Source organism: Parasteatoda tepidariorum, chromosome 2 (assembly GCF_982258835.1).
Source record: "Parasteatoda tepidariorum strain Cologne lab strain chromosome 2, Ptep-v5.0, whole genome shotgun sequence".
Lineage (NCBI taxonomy): Eukaryota > Metazoa > Arthropoda > Arachnida > Araneae > Theridiidae > Parasteatoda > Parasteatoda tepidariorum.
In genome coordinates this window covers 22,308,829-22,327,906 of record NC_141756.1, presented here as the reverse complement: position 1 = coordinate 22,327,906, position 19,078 = coordinate 22,308,829, and the positions used below count along the sequence as shown (strand labels likewise).

The window sequence follows — 19,078 nt, the reverse complement described above, 5'->3', positions numbered from 1 at the left end:
GCTTTCTTTCTAGTGCTTTTTTCCCAAAGTTTTTATATCCGATTTTTTTTTATATCCGTGTTTCTTTCGGTGTAGTTCTAGTGTTATTTGGGTTTCAAGCTATCATCTGGGATAGTATCAATTTTAGCTGAGTGCCTTAATTACCGTTCTATCAAAAATTTGCGGCTTTCTTAAGAATTTTGAAGTAAATTTGAAGAAAATTTGAACTAATCTTTTTTATAAATATTGTTCATGAATTTGTGCTAACAATTAACTATATATTTCTTGATTTAATATTAATGTCTCATTATTTTCTTGTATTTTTTACTTTATAGTATAACTATAATGCTATTGTTTTACAATTTTTATTTGTTGCTATTAACGACTTTATTAATTGTAAGAGTTTTTATTTAGGATGGAGTATCTGCAATTATTTTAATTCAACTAAATCACTCGCACACCTTAAGGACAGCTACAGCGTTTTTATTTATGTTATATTTTTAATTACTCAAAAAATTTAACTGATACGTATGTATGTTACGTATAAACCTGCACGCAATATTTGTAAATATTAAAATATATTTTTGAAAATGAGCATTATCTATTAATTGCATTTATATATTGAAAGAGTATCAAGATATCTATGACCTCCGTAATAAATGAAGTATTTACGGACTTTTATGTATATTAAGAAATTGAATCAATTTTTCACGAAGTTTAAGATCTCATCCCATTGAAAAAGAAATAATTTAATTTTTTTTTTTTTTTTTTTTTTTACAATAAATGCTTCTAGTAATAAAACAAACGCGACATAGGGAATTGAAGAAAAATCCCTTCATTTGTAATTTTTTTCACATATTTCTTTTTTCACTAGCGAATTTCCGATTACTTTAAAATTGTAAAAATATCGATTTTTTCATTTGCAGGAAATTTTTACTTTAAAGTGTGATAACATTTTTGAATACTCTAATTTTTTTTCTTGTAAATAATATGTCTTTGTTAATTTCTAAAAAAAAAAATGTTCATAAAAAAGTTTACATTATTCTTTTATCAAGATTGATTTAACAGAGAATATCATTAAAATGAAACAGGTTATGTTTTCTTACAATAAAAGCTAAATAGAATTAATTCTTCAAAATTCCAATAAAACACGGTATTAAAATGTTACGTTATTTTTTGTCATTGGTTCATTAATGAATTATTTTTATTACTTCGCAAACACAATTCTTGTAAAAAAAATTAAAAAATAAAATCTGTTATTTCAAAAAACTAGATCGTTTTATAAAATATAAATTATTGCGTTTAATAAAATATAAATACAGTGTATTTGTAAAGTGATCCTAACAATAAAAAGGTAATTTTCTTTTTTAAGTCTCTACTAAAAAGAATTAATGAGTTATTTTTACTCATCATGGCTAGTCGAGGAGAAGAAAAAGAATATCGATTTACACTTTTTAGATTTTTGTAATTTTGTTCTCCCACCACATTTACGCGTAATCCATCGCCAATTCCACCTGCAATCGCCAAGTTTATAAATTATGGCAGGGGTCGCCAAACTTTTTGGATCATCAACCCCTATATAATTTTTCGAAATCTCCATCGACCCCCATAAAAGTAATTTTCTGTTAATTAAAATAAAACTCTATTAGATACTGTGTTTGTACATTTATTAAAGTAATAGTACATTGTGTAACGATAGTTTTATGAAAAATATAATGTTGAAATTTAAATGCCTTAATATTTATTAAATAATAAGAAATTATGTAGAAGTAATAAATAAAGTAACTACAGATTTACTGCTTCGTAATCAAGGAGATGGTTGTTCCTGGTGTTTTTTTGCAAGGTTCGCTATATTGGGTTCAAAATTGGTCAATTTTAATCTTAAATCCCCTCGAAACTCCACATTTAATTTATTTCTGTTACTTACTAAGTTAAGTTACTTAGTTAAGATTGAATTTATGTCACTGAAATCGGCTTCAACCATAAAGAACTTGGAAATGCTAGCATAAATGGCTGAGTTATTTTGTAAAGTTTTACATATTTTTGCATTATATTTATATTTGTCCAAAATTTGCTTATTGTTAAATTTTTAAAAAGCGTCTTAGAAAGCTTCAAGATCCGATAATAATTCAGCAAGCTCATCTTGCAGGTTGATGTCCATGTTTTCAATTTGAACAGAAAATGGCACAATAATCCAATCAGGGATGTCAATGTTTTCCAAATCAACAAAGCGCAGTTTAAAACCGTCGCTCAATTTCTGAAGATGGCCTGTATATATTTCCAAGGCTTCTTCTTTTATTTCTAATTGTCGCAGATTTGAAAAATACTGATAATTATTACGTAGCGATGAAGATCTAAATAAATTTAATTTTACTTGGAAGCCTAACAGTATTGTTTGAGCTTCGATAATTGTTACATCTTTTTACTGCAGCTTTGTTGTTGTATTGCTGTTTACTACTAACTGGAAATTAAATTAAACTTATTTCATACAAAATTGTTATTAAGAACAGTTAAAAACACACACCAGATTAAAATAATAATATTTTCAAAAATTTTGTAATTTTCGTAAAAAAATACAAAGTGTGCTAGTTTTGTCGTCGTCGCAAGTGACATTTGGACAAGAGCACATATGCATATGACTTATAATCCAGAAGTGCAGAGTTCGTGCCACTGACCGCTGGTACGTAAATACTTGTTTCACTCGAATAAATATACGTTTATTAATTAATGTTCTATAAAGAAACTGATATTAAGTCAATCATAAAAAAATTCACAAATTTTACATACTCAATAAGGTATGAGTGATTTGCATATTATGAACTGTTTTTTCTTCGACCCTTCCGATTCGGTCGACCCCCTGGCTCAGATCGACCCCCACTTCTGTTAAATAGACCCCTGGGGGTCTATATAGACCACTTTGGCGACCTTTGATTTATGGTATGGTTTGGCAATTCGCCACACGGAGCGCAACAATCGAGGGTTTTCCTTCGGATTCTTATGACGTCATTTAATTCTAAATGTATTGCTATCTCTATTAAAGCTATAAGCTTTGCCAATGTATCCATTGATTTTATATTTACAAGCAAAAACGGATGACAAATACAGAAATAAGAAAGTTAGAGCGATCTTGTAATGTAAATAAACAAAAAAAATTACAAAAGTTATTTAAAATTTCCCAATGACATAATAATAGATACGTACATTCACTAGGGCAGCTAAAATAAAGTTTGCAGAAGTTGTAGCTGGAAAGGAATCTATTTTTCCCAAGTAAACACTAACGCGAACAGATTTTGTAACACTTGATTATACTGTCCTTTTAAAATTAAGTAAGCATAAATTATCTGCAGTTAATTTAGGCGTGATTTTAATGTAATATTTGACTTTTTTTTTTTTTTTGTTGCTAACTTTGCTTGTACTATTTTGAATTTTCATGAGATCTTAGAAAACATCGTCTTTTGAAGATGCTATTAGAATTTACACTAGCAACATGATTATGTTTATGCTGTTCTTTGTGTAAAATACAAGTGATTGCACGAATTATTGCAAATGTGATTGCACGAATTATTTAAAGTGTTCATGTTCCATTTATTACGTGTCATGAAGAAAGTTTGTAATTTTCTCTTGCTATAACTTCTATTAATTAAATATTGTATTAGTTAATAATAAAAGTATTTTAATGTATGAAAGTGCTGTAATAATTTTTTTTTTTAATTATAAACTATTTATATCAAATAAATCATTTTATGTTACACCGTTTATATTCATTAAATGAATATTAATATCTGAAAAAAATCCTAATTTTCGAATGTCATTACATCATACTTTTGTTATTTCATTTTTTTAATTGCTAAAAATTTTTTATGTATGATTATTTATTATATTTTTATAGTTACATTAGTTCAAAAATAAAAATTTTGACATATGTAAGAAGTAAACTAAGTTGTGAGTTTTCTTTTCCTTCTCGCTATTACATGAAGTACTTTGTAGCCATCTGCACAATCTTTAGCTCAAGTTGTTTTTGGATTCAGAGTGGGAAATATGCTTTAATTGAAACTAAATTTTAATAAACTGATGTTTTTGAAATAGAATAATACTTTGTAAAAAGAAAGTCTTATAGTATTGTTGTATTAGTGCTCAGAAACATATTGATTTATGTAATCTTTATTATTCCATCACTGAAATTTCTTTTAAGTCTATAATTATATATTTTTAACAATCATGTGTCAGTGAAACTTGCAGAAATTCAGGCATTTTCAAATTTTATTTAAATTAAGAAAAAAATTCTATTTGTATTTTTTTCAAAAAGTATTGGACCTGAAAATTGTGTTACATTATGAAGATATTTCTCTTAGAAATTTTATTCAGTCATTATTTTTTATATAGAATAAATTTTGACCTATGTTTAATTAATAGTTTTATTTATTATAATTTTTGATAGATATGATAATTATAATTTGTTAATTATTAGCTTTACAGAGATACTAGGTGTGACTGTTAAATTGAGGCTTTCTTAAAACTACACATATGGTGTATGAAAAACAAGTTTTTAGTGTATCTATAAACAGTTTCATAAGAACTGTTGCTTTTGTTGCTTGAAAAATGGATTAGATCAATGAATACACTTGAAATTTCCCACGAAACTTTGAGAAAGTGCTACTGCACTAAGAACATATTTACAAAATGGCATAGCAATAAATGTTTATCATGTGCACAAGATTTCGAGAGATTTAAATGTTTCCAAGATCGTCTAAAAGATGATTCACCCTTGGCCTGCTCTTCAAGATCAAATACAGAAAAAAATTTTGGAAAAAAAAAAACAACAGTAATCTTATTTAATCTGAGGGAAGATTCGTGCACTTAATGAAAGTATATGAACTTACAAAGAAGGGGTAGGAATTTTACGCAGTACTTTTAACATCCGAAACCTGTACTGTACAAATGTGCTGCCTAAAATTTTGATGATTAAAAAAAAGAAGCTTGCAAAAATGTCTGTACTGGCAATTTAGATATCTCTGAAAATTGCCCATACTAGTAAAGAGTGATATCAAATGCAAAATCTTTTGAGTTATGATCCTGAATCAATGCCGTGGAAGAGTTGAACTTTTACAGGAACTTGAAAAGGATGGAATTATAAAATCACAATTCAAAGTTATGATGATTTTTTTAATATTCATGTAATTGTATGCTTTTATTAGGTTAAAGAACATTAAACTTTTAATCAACATTCCTCTGCTTACTCCATGAAAGAATAAGAAAGAAAATAAAAAAAAATAACCTGAATTGTGGAAGAGGAAATGATGAGTTTCAAGTTAATGCAAAAGGTTTGTATCGAAGTACAATATCCCAGTGTTAAATCATCCTTCTTATTCTTCTGACATTGCGCAATACGATCCAAGGTCAAATATGCCTGAAAAAGAACAAGATTTCAGTCCATTAAAGCTGTGAAATTAAAATAGTGTGCTTCTTAAAGAAGTTTACTGAAAAAGAGTTTCAGCACTGTTTCAAGTAATAGAAAAGTCACATGGAGCATTGTAGGGTTCGAAGGGGATGTAAGCTGAAAATGATAAAAATATATATTTTACAGCAATAGTCTTGATATTTAATAACCACATCTTTTACTATATATATTATTGATTGAAAATACTAAACATAACTTATCAACAGTTTCAGGCAATATTATGGAGAATGAGTTAAAAGCTGCTTTGAAACTCTCTAGTGTTAAGTTCCGAGGATCGGCGACTGGTGGTTGTATTCATGAAGGGAAAATCTATGTTACAGAGAATGGACCAATATTTGTTAAAATTAGCAAAGACCCTATGGTATATAATTTTATTTCTTGAGATAATAAATTGAGAATATAATTAAATTTGAGACTGTAATTTAATGATAATCAGTGCATTAAAATTAATCAGTGCATGTGTGCATTAAAATTTATAGACTCCTATAGTTTATAAGCTTAATGTATTCAAATTCTGTGTGTCTTTCACTTGTAGTATTTTAGTAGAAATGTATTCTTATAGTTCAGTCATTTGTTCTATAATTTAAAAATGAATTCTGACAATTATTAAATATATTTTTTTATGTAATTAGTGCTTGTAAATTTCTTAAGCTTTTAAAATATTAACATCATATAATTTTGCAAACAATATTTTTCTTATATTGTTAGAATTTTTATGTTAACGAAATTTATAACTTTTTGAAGTTAAATGTTTTATAGAATAATAATACAGCATTTCTTAATTTTATGTAATTTTGAATTTAGGCCATATACTTAAAGATAATTTTACAGTCTACTGTATTTGACTTGTTATATTGTACAAATAATTGAGAAAATCAATTTTTTTTTCACTGAAAAAAAACTTGACTTTGGAATTTCATAAGTCAAACATGATTATTGTGAAATAATGTTTTAACTCTTAACTGTCTGGAAGTATTTCAAGTTTACTTCCCACCTGGTAGAATTATAATAATTAATAATAATATAAAGTATAAGCATTTAATTATATATTTTATATTGTTATTTATCTTATTCATGACAATTATAAAATGGTGAAAAAGTAAAAACAAGTAGCCACCATGCAAGGCTCAACATCGGCCTGTTTAGGGTTAATAAAAAAAATGTGTCACATTTCAGTTTATTTTGATTTTTATGTTAAATATAATTATGCAAGTTCTTAAAGCTTTGAAACTTTTTATGACAGCTTCTATTTAAAACTTATTCTTATATTCTATTATTTTATCTAATTCATTTTTAATGAGTAATGATTACTGATTAAATTTATGTTTTGAAAGGCTCGACCATTGTTTGAAGGTGAAATAGCTGGTTTGAGAGCAATACATAACACAAAAACAGTTAGAGTGCCTACACCTATAGAGGTAAGTTAATTTTTTCTGAGTGCTAGAGGGAAAATGAATCATCTTTAATGCATAAATGACAGTTTTTAAACCCTTTTCAAGAGTACCCACACGAAACACTGAGTATAATTTTTAAGTGTAATCATTATGAAACCTTTATAGTGTATAGGAAACTTTTAAGAGAACCTAAACTCTTTTTATGAATGTTAATTTAAAAGTTAAAATATATCTTTGAGAAAATTCCATATTTATATACCATTCTTTACTGAAAATTCCCTATAACAAGGAATTTTTAGAGTGAAATATTTTTTTAAAGTTGTTTTAATTCGTTAATTTAAGCATAACTGTTAAAAACATGTCCAAAAAATCCTTATTTCATTAAACAAATCAATGTTACATAATTTTATGTTTTATAATTTTTTTTTTTTTTTTTTTTTTGAAATAAGATTGGGCAGAAACTCTTAATAAGCCAAAGATTCTTTCTATCCAGTAGTTATTATGTAGATTTTTAATCGCTTCATTTATTTTTTATTTATTTATTTTTTAATCATGAGACAAGCTTTTTTGAAAGGACAAGAGTAATTTCTAATGCAAGAATTCGTTTATTATTTCGAAATGTTGGTATTATGTCTTTTTATTTCACAACTTCCTTAATGTTTTTCACTATGTATAGTTTATACTTGTAATGTATTGAGTGTTTAATATTTCCACTTATAATTAAAATTATTATTTTTGCAACTTTCAGATTGTTGAATTAAGCAAAGGTCTTTGTCTAGTAATGGAATATGTTGACATGAGGAGTCTTACTAAAGCCGCTATTGAATTGGGAGATGAACTGGCAAAGTATTAGTGGTTTCCTTATTAAAAATTAGACAAGTATTACAAAATTATCAAAGTATTAGACTTAAGGAGATGTAACATCATAAACAAGAATATTCTGTATTTATTATGGTTAATTTCTGATGAAAAATTGCTGTGTATAACAAAAAAATGCAGTCTAGAATTTTGTTAACATTTTCCTGGAAAGTAAAGGGTCTTTATTTCTTAAATGCCATAGGAACTAATGATTTTCAATATTAAAATCCGAAAAAAAAAAAAAAAAAAACTGATAACAATTTTAATGCTTAACAATTTTATAAAAATTAATAACATTTATTTGGGCTAAATTATATAAACATTATTTTGTGGGGAGAGGAGTAATCGACTATGTTAACCGTCATCTATGAAAAGGTACCCCGACATAGAGTCGAGTTAACATGTCTTATATGCTAGTGAATTGTAGTGGTAGATACGCTACAGTACTCCCCCACTAGAATTTTATCTGTGATAGAATTCGATGAACGAATACCACTAGTTGATTCATTGCTGTTTTGTGAAAAGCCGGGAGAGCTGTATTAAGATCACCGTATTTTTTTAGTGCTGAATGTGAGAGGTGTATTAACTTCACGGTCGTAGTCGCTCCTCTGCTGCTGTTAGCAGTCGAGTAATCGCAAGTATGCAAGTCGACGCTGTGCGTGATCGAGACGAGACTGAGTAGCAAGAGTGTGAGGAGGTGGATAATGTCGCAGTCACAAGTAGCAAGTCAACTGTTCAATGTGGATCATCCATCGAAGTAGGAGATACTGCTTAGGTAGGCGTGTTCATATCGAAGTGGGCGTTACTGCCTAGGTAGGCGTGTTCACATCTCGTCCGAAGGTCACCAATGTGGGGAGAGGAGTAATCGACTATGTCAACCGTCATCTATGAAAAAGTACCCCGACATAGAGTCGAGTTAACATGTCTTGTATACTAGTGAATTATAGTTGTAATTTTGTAGTGGTAAATACGCTACAATTTTATATTGTGTTACAAGCATGAAAATATATTTACAAATAATCAATAATGAAACCTGTAAATAAAAAATCATCAAATTAAAATTACAATAAAAATTTAATAAAATATATTGAATTCTTTTTAGCTTCAGTTCTAGCTAGTGTATTATTTATTAATATTTTAATGCAGTAACTAGATTCAAACTTATATTTGAAACTATTGTTGAAATTTAGAAATTCATAATTCTATAAAAAAGTAAACATTTTTATTTGACTTTTACGCCAATTATAAAAAGCTTCAAGAATCACAGAAAAATATGGTACTCCTTAATTTAATGAATGATATAAGTTTATGTCGTAATTTACTAGAATAGATATAACCACATATATGTATGTTTCTTTAAATTTTAGAATGCATCTGCACAACCGCAGTTTGAAATCAAATGAGGCATCTATTCACAAAAACACAAATGATGGTGTTCAGTACATTGATCAGTACGGTTTTCATTGTCCTACCTACTGTGGTCGTATTATTCAAGATAACACTTGGAAGGAAAATTGGGCGGTCAGTAAAAGATTTATCAGCAATATTTTAATAATTGATGTCTTTTTGTGATATTTTACTATAAACTTTTTTTCTTGTTTCCTTTTATGGAGCAATTTATTTCCAGCAATGTTAAGTTAAAATATTTTTAAGACTGAGTTTGAATTGGAAAAAGAAATTCATATAGCTTATTACCTAAAACTAATTTGCTTTTTAAGATTTTTTTTGGTGGCAGGGTGGGTGGGATATTCAAAATTTTACCTGTAGTAAGGAATTAACCATAAAATAAAGAATTAACCACAAACTTGAACTTTTGTTCTTATAAATGACCAAATTTATAAATTGCGTCTATAACTATAAATAAACTTGGTGAAAAATGAGCAAATGCATGTCACACAAGAGAAAATATAGCTTCCTTGTGTTGGCCTCTCTTCTTAACCCTACACTAACCCATATTGTAACCCAAATTTATGTAAACAAAGCCCATATTTTTTTTTTTTCAGAGTATTTTTCAAAATTATCAACAGATTGTTTGGGAAAGACCATGGGTGGGAAAGAGTTGGTGGGAGTTATACTTTCCACTGCCTTATAAAGGGTTAAATTGAAAGTACTTAAGCTATATAAGTACAGGCTCGGATCCGTACTATGAGCTCACTGGAATGATAATTCCAGATGGAGTGACGTCACATTCCGTGGAGAAACGATTTATCTTATCCCTCTGGAAATTGATAAATGATGATAATTCTTGCTGGAAACTGATTCTAGAAGTAATGAATTCCGGTTTCATTTCAGTTGCCTCCTGACTCTCAGAATCACTCTTTCCAAATGGAATCATTGGTATTTATTTACAGATATTCAACATAATGTTGGTGACAAATTATTAATTACTTGTTTATAGTTCATCAAACTTAATATTATTTTATCATTTTATTTTTCTGCTTGAAAAAAAAATTTTATTCACAATTTTTGTTCTGTTGTTTAAAACAATGTTGTTTAAAAGAATTACAATTTTATTATAATATGATTCTTCATTTCTTAAAACATGATTCTCAAATTAATTAAAAATTGAAAGCAATAATAAGTAGATCAATATAAGTAGATCAGGATATAATATTTACTTATTTATGTGCTCATTAGTAACTACTTTAAAACAAAGAAAAAATATGTAGTTTTAACTATCAGACAAAAATCATTAATACTTTGCAGGGTAGAAAGATTTGAACCATAATTTTAATTGTGAAAAATTATAGAAATTATGGTTATCAGATACAAATCTAAGATAAAGCGATTTGCTTTATCCTAATTTTATTAAAATTTAAAGTGGTTGATTAAAAATTGCATGGTTAAAAATTATTGCAGCTTTAATGGTTTATATTATTTTTAATGCAGTAGGTATAAAATATGATTTGGTAACTAATCGACAAAATAAAATAAAAATCGATCATCTTTAGTCAAAAATTTATTACCACTTGTTTTAGTTTGGCTGTTTCATCTTAGTCTAGTATTTAAATAAATCGTATTCCAATAGGTTGATCTAGTACTCAATTTCTTTATAAACTACACTATTTCTGTCCTATAAAAATAAGTAAAAACATATCAAATAATCATTTTTTAAAAATCGAGATAAATTTCTTGTATTGCAATTTCCAGGAATTAGAGAAACTATTAAAATGTGTTTAATTATTTACATATTTTCACCGTTTTTATGATAAAAACCTATCTTGAAAAATAGTTGTAAATAACATAAACAAAATAATGAAATTATGCTTTAATTTTTAAAAAAAGTTCATTCTTAGTCGTAATGAGAGTGCCAAAAATATGTTATGCCGAATTTATTGAAACTTCCACATTTCTCACCTAATATAAAATTAAATTTTTTTTAGCAAGAGTTATTGATCGGGGATTTCTATAGTACATTTTGACAATAACTTTGTATTAAAATGGTGAAAAAAATTAATATTTTAAGAAATGTAATTAAAGTTGTTTGTAAATTCTTTGCGTAGAAGGTTATTATTTTTAAATATTTATTTGATCAAGTAATACATTTCTTCAATAAAACGTACAATATACATTTAAATATCTGACATAGTAGCAAAGAAAAAAAATTTTTTTTTCCGAATTTCGCTGTGTTACTAATATCAAACATGAAAAAAATCTTACAAAGATAATTTATAAAGTAATCTGCTATAATAATAATAGTAAGGGAAAATTTAGAGCTTATTTAGCTCTCTGCATGATTTAACTGCTTAAAAAAATCCCATTTGAAGTTTTTCGACTTTAAAAAGTACATGCTATACTAAGTAATTAATACAAAAAGTAATTGATATAGCTAATTAACTGTTGGATACAATTTGAAATTTAGATTACAAAATCGCTGTAATGAGCAATTATTATAGCAAAAGTTTTTTTTTTTTTTTAATTTTTATTAATGCTTCAAAATTGTCAAAATGGTCTTTTAGTAATTTTTCTTTATTATTTTCAAGTTATTTCCACCTTAACATAGAGTTAAGAAAACTTGCAGAAAAGCCTCTTTTAGCATTGAAAAATAAAGTACCACTGCCCGTCTTAGATTGACTGATTGTTAACTACATCCTAACACCCAACACAAGTTGATATAACTAGAAATCACCTATTCCTTAGCCTTGTTCATGGTAGAGTTTTATGCATCATTTGGAATCTGGCCAGATGAAATTCATTCCTCCATGCCAGAAAGCTCGTGGTGCGGGTCCTGTTTAGTGTAAGGCTTTTAGCTTGACTGTCTTGCTTTTGTATCCAGTCTTAGAACCTCTGGCCAGTGGGTGATTTTCTGTTTTTTTGTTTTGTTTTTGTTTTTCTTTCTTCTTTCAAAATGTGTCTTCAATTATTTCTTTTTTGATCACCGAACTTTTTTTCGATTATTTTTCTGTGTTTGTTGCAGTTTCAAGATATAAAATAAGTTTCTTGTTTGTTCATATTCTTAAAACTCAGTTTTGTGCATTACAGTGCAAAGAGATTTCAATATATTTTCATTCTTTTAATAGCGTTTATACAAAGTGGTGTAAAAGTCAACAGCAGAAAAAGTATTGCTTGCAGTGTATTAGCCAAGTTTAGGCTTACAGTATCAACCATGCTTCATTCCAATGCAACCTGTGAGAGAATATTTAATCCCATAAAAAAGTCCAAATTTAATTTTGTTCTTTAACAAAACAAATTTCGGAGATTTTGTTAAATGTGTAGGTAGACTAGAAAAAACTTGTGGTTTCAGAAAATATTTTTTAAAAAATTAAATGAGTCACTCAGTCTGTTTCAAAACAATTGATTAATGTGATATTTTGTAATTTAAGGAGTAAAAAAATTGCTTTAAATTTAATTCAAAAGAATGGGTGAATTTATTTATTTATTATTTTGCTTGTTAAGCTGTGCCCCAGTCTCCCAAAAAAAAATCTCGTTTTTTAAAAAAATTTTTTTTATATATAATTCTTAAGTTAGGCAATATAAATTTAGATTTTTATATATCCAAGGAAAAAAAACTATAACATTGAGATTAACTTTTAGTTTGATATATATTATTTTTAATGAACAATTCTGTGCTAATTATAGAATATAATTTGTAGGATATGAGTGAAGATTCGTTGTAAATTTGTTGTAGGAATTCTTTGCTCAAAAAATCGATAGTCAGTTGAAACTGATTGAATCAGATTATGCCGACAGAGAAGCAAGAGAACTTTGGTCTGAGTTGAGTCTCAAAGTGCCAAATTTTTTCAAGGATGTCGAAGTAACCCCATCCCTTTTGCATGGAGATTTATGGTCTGGCAATGCTGCAAGCGCTCCAGAAGGCGCCAGTATGTATGAAATCTATTTTTTTTTTTGTAGTGATTATGATTTTTTATTTAAATTTGAAACAAACACTACACTTTAGTAATTAGCATTTTTGCAAATTACTTTCCTTTGCAACTGTTGCAACAAAATTCTGCAATTTATTTCCTTTTAAATTGCAGAATTTTGTCTCTGTGAACTAAAAAAAAATAATAATAACGCTAAAATGGAATAATGCCTATTTATAGTTTTTATATTTCTAATAAATTACAAATTAAGTCTTTTTAAATGGGTGAAGAATAATCCAAAGTCATTAATGTTTAAACAGAGAAAGTAATAATAATTATAAAAAAAGCAGAATTTAAAAAAAGGATTGTGAATTTCCATGTGTATAGGATTTTTATTTTGATCTTATCGATTTCATTTTCTTATTATAGTGAACTAAATTGTGGTTGTAAATTTATTTGCATCTATATTTAAATGGATCTATTTATTAATTAATTGAAATATATTTTTTCTTCAATTTTTAAATAATTTGGTGTAAAACTACAATTTTGAAACTTGGCAAAATCAGTAATATAAGTTCAAAAAAGCTTTTCTAAAAAATAAAAAAAAACAGATAAATTTTCTCATAATGAAAAACAAAAAATAAAAACCTGTTTATTTAGGTTGCAAATTTATTTTTTAATTTTACTGCTGTGATATGTAACATTTCCCAGAATTTATGTCATATTCTTTTTCTCCTTTAATAACCATAACTATCTTGTCTTGCTAAATGTATTGCAGTTATTTTCGATCCTGCTTCATTCTATGGTCACGATGAATATGATCTGGCTATAGCAAAGATGTTTGGAGGTTTTTCTCAGGCATTCTTCACAGCTTATCACAATGTTTTGCCCAAAAAGCCTAATTTTGAAAAAAGAATAGAACTGTACCAGCTGTTTCATTATCTCAATCATTGGTATGCAGCATTTCACATCTCTCTTTATTTTATTCATTTATATAATAAGTGAGTAACAAAAACTAGAAGACAAATTGCATTGTACTTTTGTATGAGAAGGCATTACACAAAAAAAATTGTGTTAAAAATTATTAATATATTTAAAATATAATTTTTTTTCCCAAGTATCTAATATATTTTATGATTAATATTTTTGAAGTTTTTTTTTTTTTTTTTTTTTTTTATCTTGATGCAGAATTATTACAGGTTACAATTTACATTATATGTTTCGTATTTTTTTAATACGTTTGTTTTTATAAAGAATTAAATACTTATTATTCTGCCATCAAAAGAAGAAAATCTGGAGATTGTTTGCTGTTATGAAAATAAAAGTGTACTGAATTCTCAGGAGAGAGCAATAAAGAAATGATATAGATAGGGTTTTTAATTGTTAATTAACAGGGAGGGGTACTATATTTAAATGTTTTTTTTTGGGGGGGGGGACATTATTTTACTTATGTGTATCAAATTCAAAAAATTAATGCTGAAATGTCAAAGTCATAAAAACAATTCCATCTTTTGTACAATGAAAGTATGTTTAAAGACGACACTAAAAACTTACTTTTTCTGTATTTATATTTGCCATTGTTAAGCTTATGAGTAGATGAAAATGTTCTTGCTATTATTAAACAGTTACATGCTATAAACTAAACAGCAGAAACACTCCAGAATGTCAGCAGTTAATGCAGATTACCACAGCATCTGCTAATTATTATTCATCTCAGATTTAAAAGTGAAGAACATTATTTAAAATAAGAACTTTATTATAAGAATAAGAAAAGGACATTTTTCTGTTACTTGGATATAAGCTTTTAATGTAAAAGGATTTATTTACCTCTGTTTTAAACATCAATGTGTAAAATTCAAGTTAATTTCAAATTTCTCAATGCTTATATATATATATATATATATATATACAGTGGAACCCGCTTAAAAAGTTCCCTTTTAAGAAGTTTTCCTGCGTAAGAAGTTATTTTTAAAAAAAACCAATTACCATAATGTTAAATTTACTTTTATAAGAAGTTTTTTTCCCGTTTAAGAAGTTTCTACTCCTAATTTCAATTTTTTTAAATTTTATTTAAAATGTCTTATTTAGTTTTAACTTGCCCTTACAAACACATGTATGGGTACTGACCACTGACCTTCATCACTCCTTTGTTACAAAAAAAGGTGACTTATCAGGAACAGGTGTGAGCAAAGGAATGTGAACCTTTAGATGAACTATGAAACTGATAAGAATGTAGGGAATACCTTTGTCATTGTGTCCACCTTAAATGAATAGCCTGGTGACTCACGAACTTCACTGCTGTCCACACCCATTCAATAACTGAAGAGAAAGATACATCTAAACATTTAGCAGCATTTCGTTGAAAATTTTCTTAGTGTAGGCGCTTATGTTATCTTAAAAATCATCGTAAAAAGTTTGATTTTTGTGGAAAATGTCCTGTAAAGGCATTAAGCGTAAAGCTCTATCTATTGATGACAAAGTAAAAATTTGAAAAGCTGTTGACAGCTATCCTCAATTAACACGAGTTCAAATAGCAAAAAATTTAGATCTTCCTGTTACTACGTTAAATGGCATTATTGCTAAGAAAGACATCATCTTAAACTCTTCTTGTTCCGGTGCATCCCAGAAAGTAAAAAAAGTGAAGAAAGGAAAATACGAAAATATTGAAGAGAAACTGATGATATGGTTTAAACAAGCAAGATCCGCCAACATACCTGTCAACGGAACTCTTCTTAGAGGAAAAGCATTAGAGATTGCGGAGAAATTGAATGTTGATTTTACGCCTTCCAATGGATGGATTGATCGGATGAAAAAAAGAGCTGGTCTAGTTTATAAAACAATTAAAGGAGATTGTAACAGCGTTGATTTACAAGAAGCTGAAGAATGGAAAGCTAAATTACCTGAAATTATTTTAGGGTATCAACCAAAGAACATTTTTAACATGGATGAATGTGGACTGTTTTTCAATCTTTTACCAGATAAAACTTTTGCCTTTAAAGGTGAACCCTGTCATGGCGGAAAAAACAGTAAAGAACGTTTGACAATTTTAGTTGGGGCCAGTATGAATGGTATAGAAAAATTACCGATTTTAGTTATCGGTAAATCGAAAAAACCAAGATGCTTTCGAAATGTTAAGTCACTGCCTTGTGATTATGACAGTAATAAAAAATCCTGGATGACAATTAAAATTTTTGAAACGTATTTGAAAAAATTAGACAGTAAGATGCGAAAAGAAAAACGAAACATCATAATCTTCGTAGACAACTGCGCTGCTCATTCCAAGGAGAATAAGTACACTAACATCAAGTTGCAGTTCTTACCACCAAATTCTACTTCTGTTCTACAACCAATGGATCAGGGAGTTATTAAGGTATTTAAGCAGCATTATAAAATGCGACTTGTGAAACGGATGCTGGAAGGACTTGAAAATACTGGAGAGCTAAAAAAAGTCAATATGTTAGAAGCGATTGAGTTAATTGTATCAGCATGGGAATTAATAACACCATCTGCCATTGCTAACTGTTTTCGGAAAGCTGGATTCTCTGACGGAGATACAACTGAAGAATATCTCTTAGAAGCTGAATATGAAATATCAGATGAAGACGAAGAAACAAACGTAAATTTTGTTAATGATTGGAAGTCATTCAAAAATAAACTTAATTTCACAGCATCGTTTGAAGAATATGTATCCGTTGACGACGAAATTTTACCTTGTGATATGCTGACATTAGAGGATATTTGTGATGTTACAAATGATACAGAAGAATTCAGTGAAACTGAAGAAGATATTGCTAAACCACCTAGCTTTTCTGATGCCAGGAAAGGGCTGGATACTTTTAGGAAATTTATTTACACTGTTGAAAATGTACCCCCGGAAATGTTTAAATTTTTACAGCAGTTGGACAATTTTGACTTAAAGGTAGGTGAGAAAAGACAAAAACAAACCACTTTACACGATTTTTTCTCACAGAAATCTAGTCAATTATTGTAACAACGTATATTACATTGTATGAAACAAAAAATAAAGTAGGTTACTTTGTTTTTATTTATTAGCAATTTTTTTCTAAATGAATTCAATATTTATTTCATTAGGCTGAGAATTTAATATAAGTTACACAATTTCAAATTTTTTAGTTTTTTATTAATGTGTTTTTAAGTTTCACCGTTTAATAAGTTTTCCCGTTTAATAAGTCGTTTCTTTCCACTCCCTTGAAAAACTTCTTAAACGGGTTCTACTGTATATATATATATATATATTTATAATATGTATGTATGTATATACACATAAATCTGTTACATAAATTGTGCTACCAGGCACAGAGCTATTCAATCAATCACTTCCTAGGTTTTCTGTTATATTTTCCTCAATTATATTTTGGTAGTGTAAGTCTTCATACTCTAAAATGTACAAGAAGCGCAACTAATCTTATTCTATTCAGGAGTTAATGTGAGCTCAAGTTGATAAGATAATTAGGGATCTTTTTTAAATACATAAAGTAAAGTAAAAATCAAAAAAGGAAAATGTGCACTTAAGGTTTCTAAAAACAGATTTTTGAATTATGGCTTTTAATAAAGTGATATTGCATATTTTTTCAAATGACATACTGTTTTATGATGTTGGTATATTATTTAACTTCTACTTTTTTCTCAATTGTAGGAATCATTTTGGTACTGGCTATAGAAGTTCTTCTATATCGATAATGAGAAGCTTGTTACAAAACTTGTAAGCATTTACATATAAGGGAAACTGTAAAACCAACAAGTTGAGAATCCTGTTGGGATCTTCGAAACAAGTTTCGTGGTCCAAAGAGCAGCAAAGTGTGATAGATTTGTAACTAAAATTTGTAAATATACAAGAGAATAAAGAACTAAATTAACAATTATTATGTTTTCCTCTGGCATCTTTTCAGACTATTCATTAATATAGGATTTATGTCTCATATAATCATTTAATTAATAATTGGATGGTAATGTGTGCTATCCAACCTTATTTCGTGTATTGTGTGTTTAGTCAATTATTCCGATGATTATAATACCAATTAATTCATATGACTATATGGAATTTGATCTGCTCGAAGAAGTTACTAAAAAAGCAGTTTTAGAGTTATAAACTTGTGATGTGCCAGACATCATATAAGAAAAAATGCATTATGTTGTGAAAAAATTAAAAAAAAGTGGATTTTTAAATTTATAGGAAAATTATTAATTTTAATTTGTAAGTGAAAATATAAAAATACAATAGCGTTGTAATTTAAAACATATTAAGTTGTTGATAAATTTTTCTCAGATTAATGTTAAATCCTAAATCAAGAAATGCTCAAAACTGCTATAAAAGTCGCAGAACAAGCAAAGCTCTTTCAGATCAATTTATGATCAAAGCTGATATTTATTTCATTCGAAAGCATTTCTAATAAAATTAAGAAAATTTAAGTAGAAATGCTTCTCAGAAATTTTATTTTGCAAAATAATACTTTACATCATTAAAAAAAGTGATATAAAAATTTTACTACATAGTACTTATTTATTTTTGATGGTGTTTGAATATTTATAAATACTAAGATCTTGTTGCAGAATATTAGACATAAAATTCCGCTTCTAATATGCTCAATGAATCTGGTGATTTTTATCTTTATCTTATAAATTTGTAGATGCTGTTTATCAAAATTTTTACATTTATATTTGATAATTTGTTTAGGGAATATATAATTAATCTAAAAAATATTTTTTCCCCAGCAAAACAGAATATGTGCAAACTAAGTGGAATATTTTTTGCAGCCCTTAATTACCCCCAGAAAAAAACATTTGATAGAAAAATTTTAGACGCCATGAAAAAACAAAGTGCTTCTAGACAGATTCTGAGAGAAGTAGCTTGACAACTTCTTTCTATTCCTAATATTATGAACACTAAAAAAAAAAAATTCAGAAAACTGATAAAGAAAAAAAATTTAAAAAAAAAAAAAAGTTTATTTTTTGCAACATGTAATTTATCATACAAGGATGCCAAAGATAAATCTCAATTTTTGTCGCTTATATTAATTTTTCTTTTGCACATCAGGATACACATTAATCAAAACTAGGATAGGAAA

The 19,078-nt window shown here is 27.6% G+C and overlaps 1 protein-coding gene across 3 annotated transcripts; it reads left to right on the top strand.

Annotated features, from left to right (window-relative positions):
* Nucleotides 1–3,048: 3,048 nt before the first annotated feature.
* On the top strand, nt 3,049–17,875 carry LOC107439424 (ketosamine-3-kinase). 3 transcript variants are annotated; one of them, XM_016052019.4, is made up of 8 exons: nt 3,049–3,305; nt 5,644–5,798; nt 6,772–6,855; nt 7,580–7,677; nt 9,057–9,210; nt 12,818–13,010; nt 13,771–13,945; nt 17,650–17,875. In XM_016052019.4, exons 2-8 carry the CDS (start codon nt 5,658–5,660, stop codon nt 17,717–17,719), a joined length of 915 nt encoding a protein of 304 aa, XP_015907505.1. In that variant the 5' UTR covers nt 3,049–3,305; nt 5,644–5,657; the 3' UTR covers nt 17,720–17,875. The 3 variants fall into 3 exon arrangements, with proteins under 3 accessions (XP_015907505.1, XP_042901158.1, XP_087013096.1); XM_043045224.3 differs by having other exon boundaries at nt 3,089–3,585; XM_087156970.1 differs by having other exon boundaries at nt 3,107–3,246.
* The last annotated feature ends 1,203 nt before the right edge of the window (nt 17,876–19,078 follow it).

Coding starts and splice junctions, on each gene's coding strand:
- LOC107439424 (XM_016052019.4), top strand. CDS start 5,658: ATGGAGAATGAGTTAAAAGCTGCTTTGAAACTCTCTAGTGTTAAGTTC. Junction 6,856..7,579: donor GAGTGCCTACACCTATAGAG/GTAAGTTAATTT, acceptor TGCAACTTTCAG/ATTGTTGAATTAAGCAAAGG. Junction 13,011..13,770: donor AAGCGCTCCAGAAGGCGCCA/GTATGTATGAAA, acceptor AATGTATTGCAG/TTATTTTCGATCCTGCTTCA.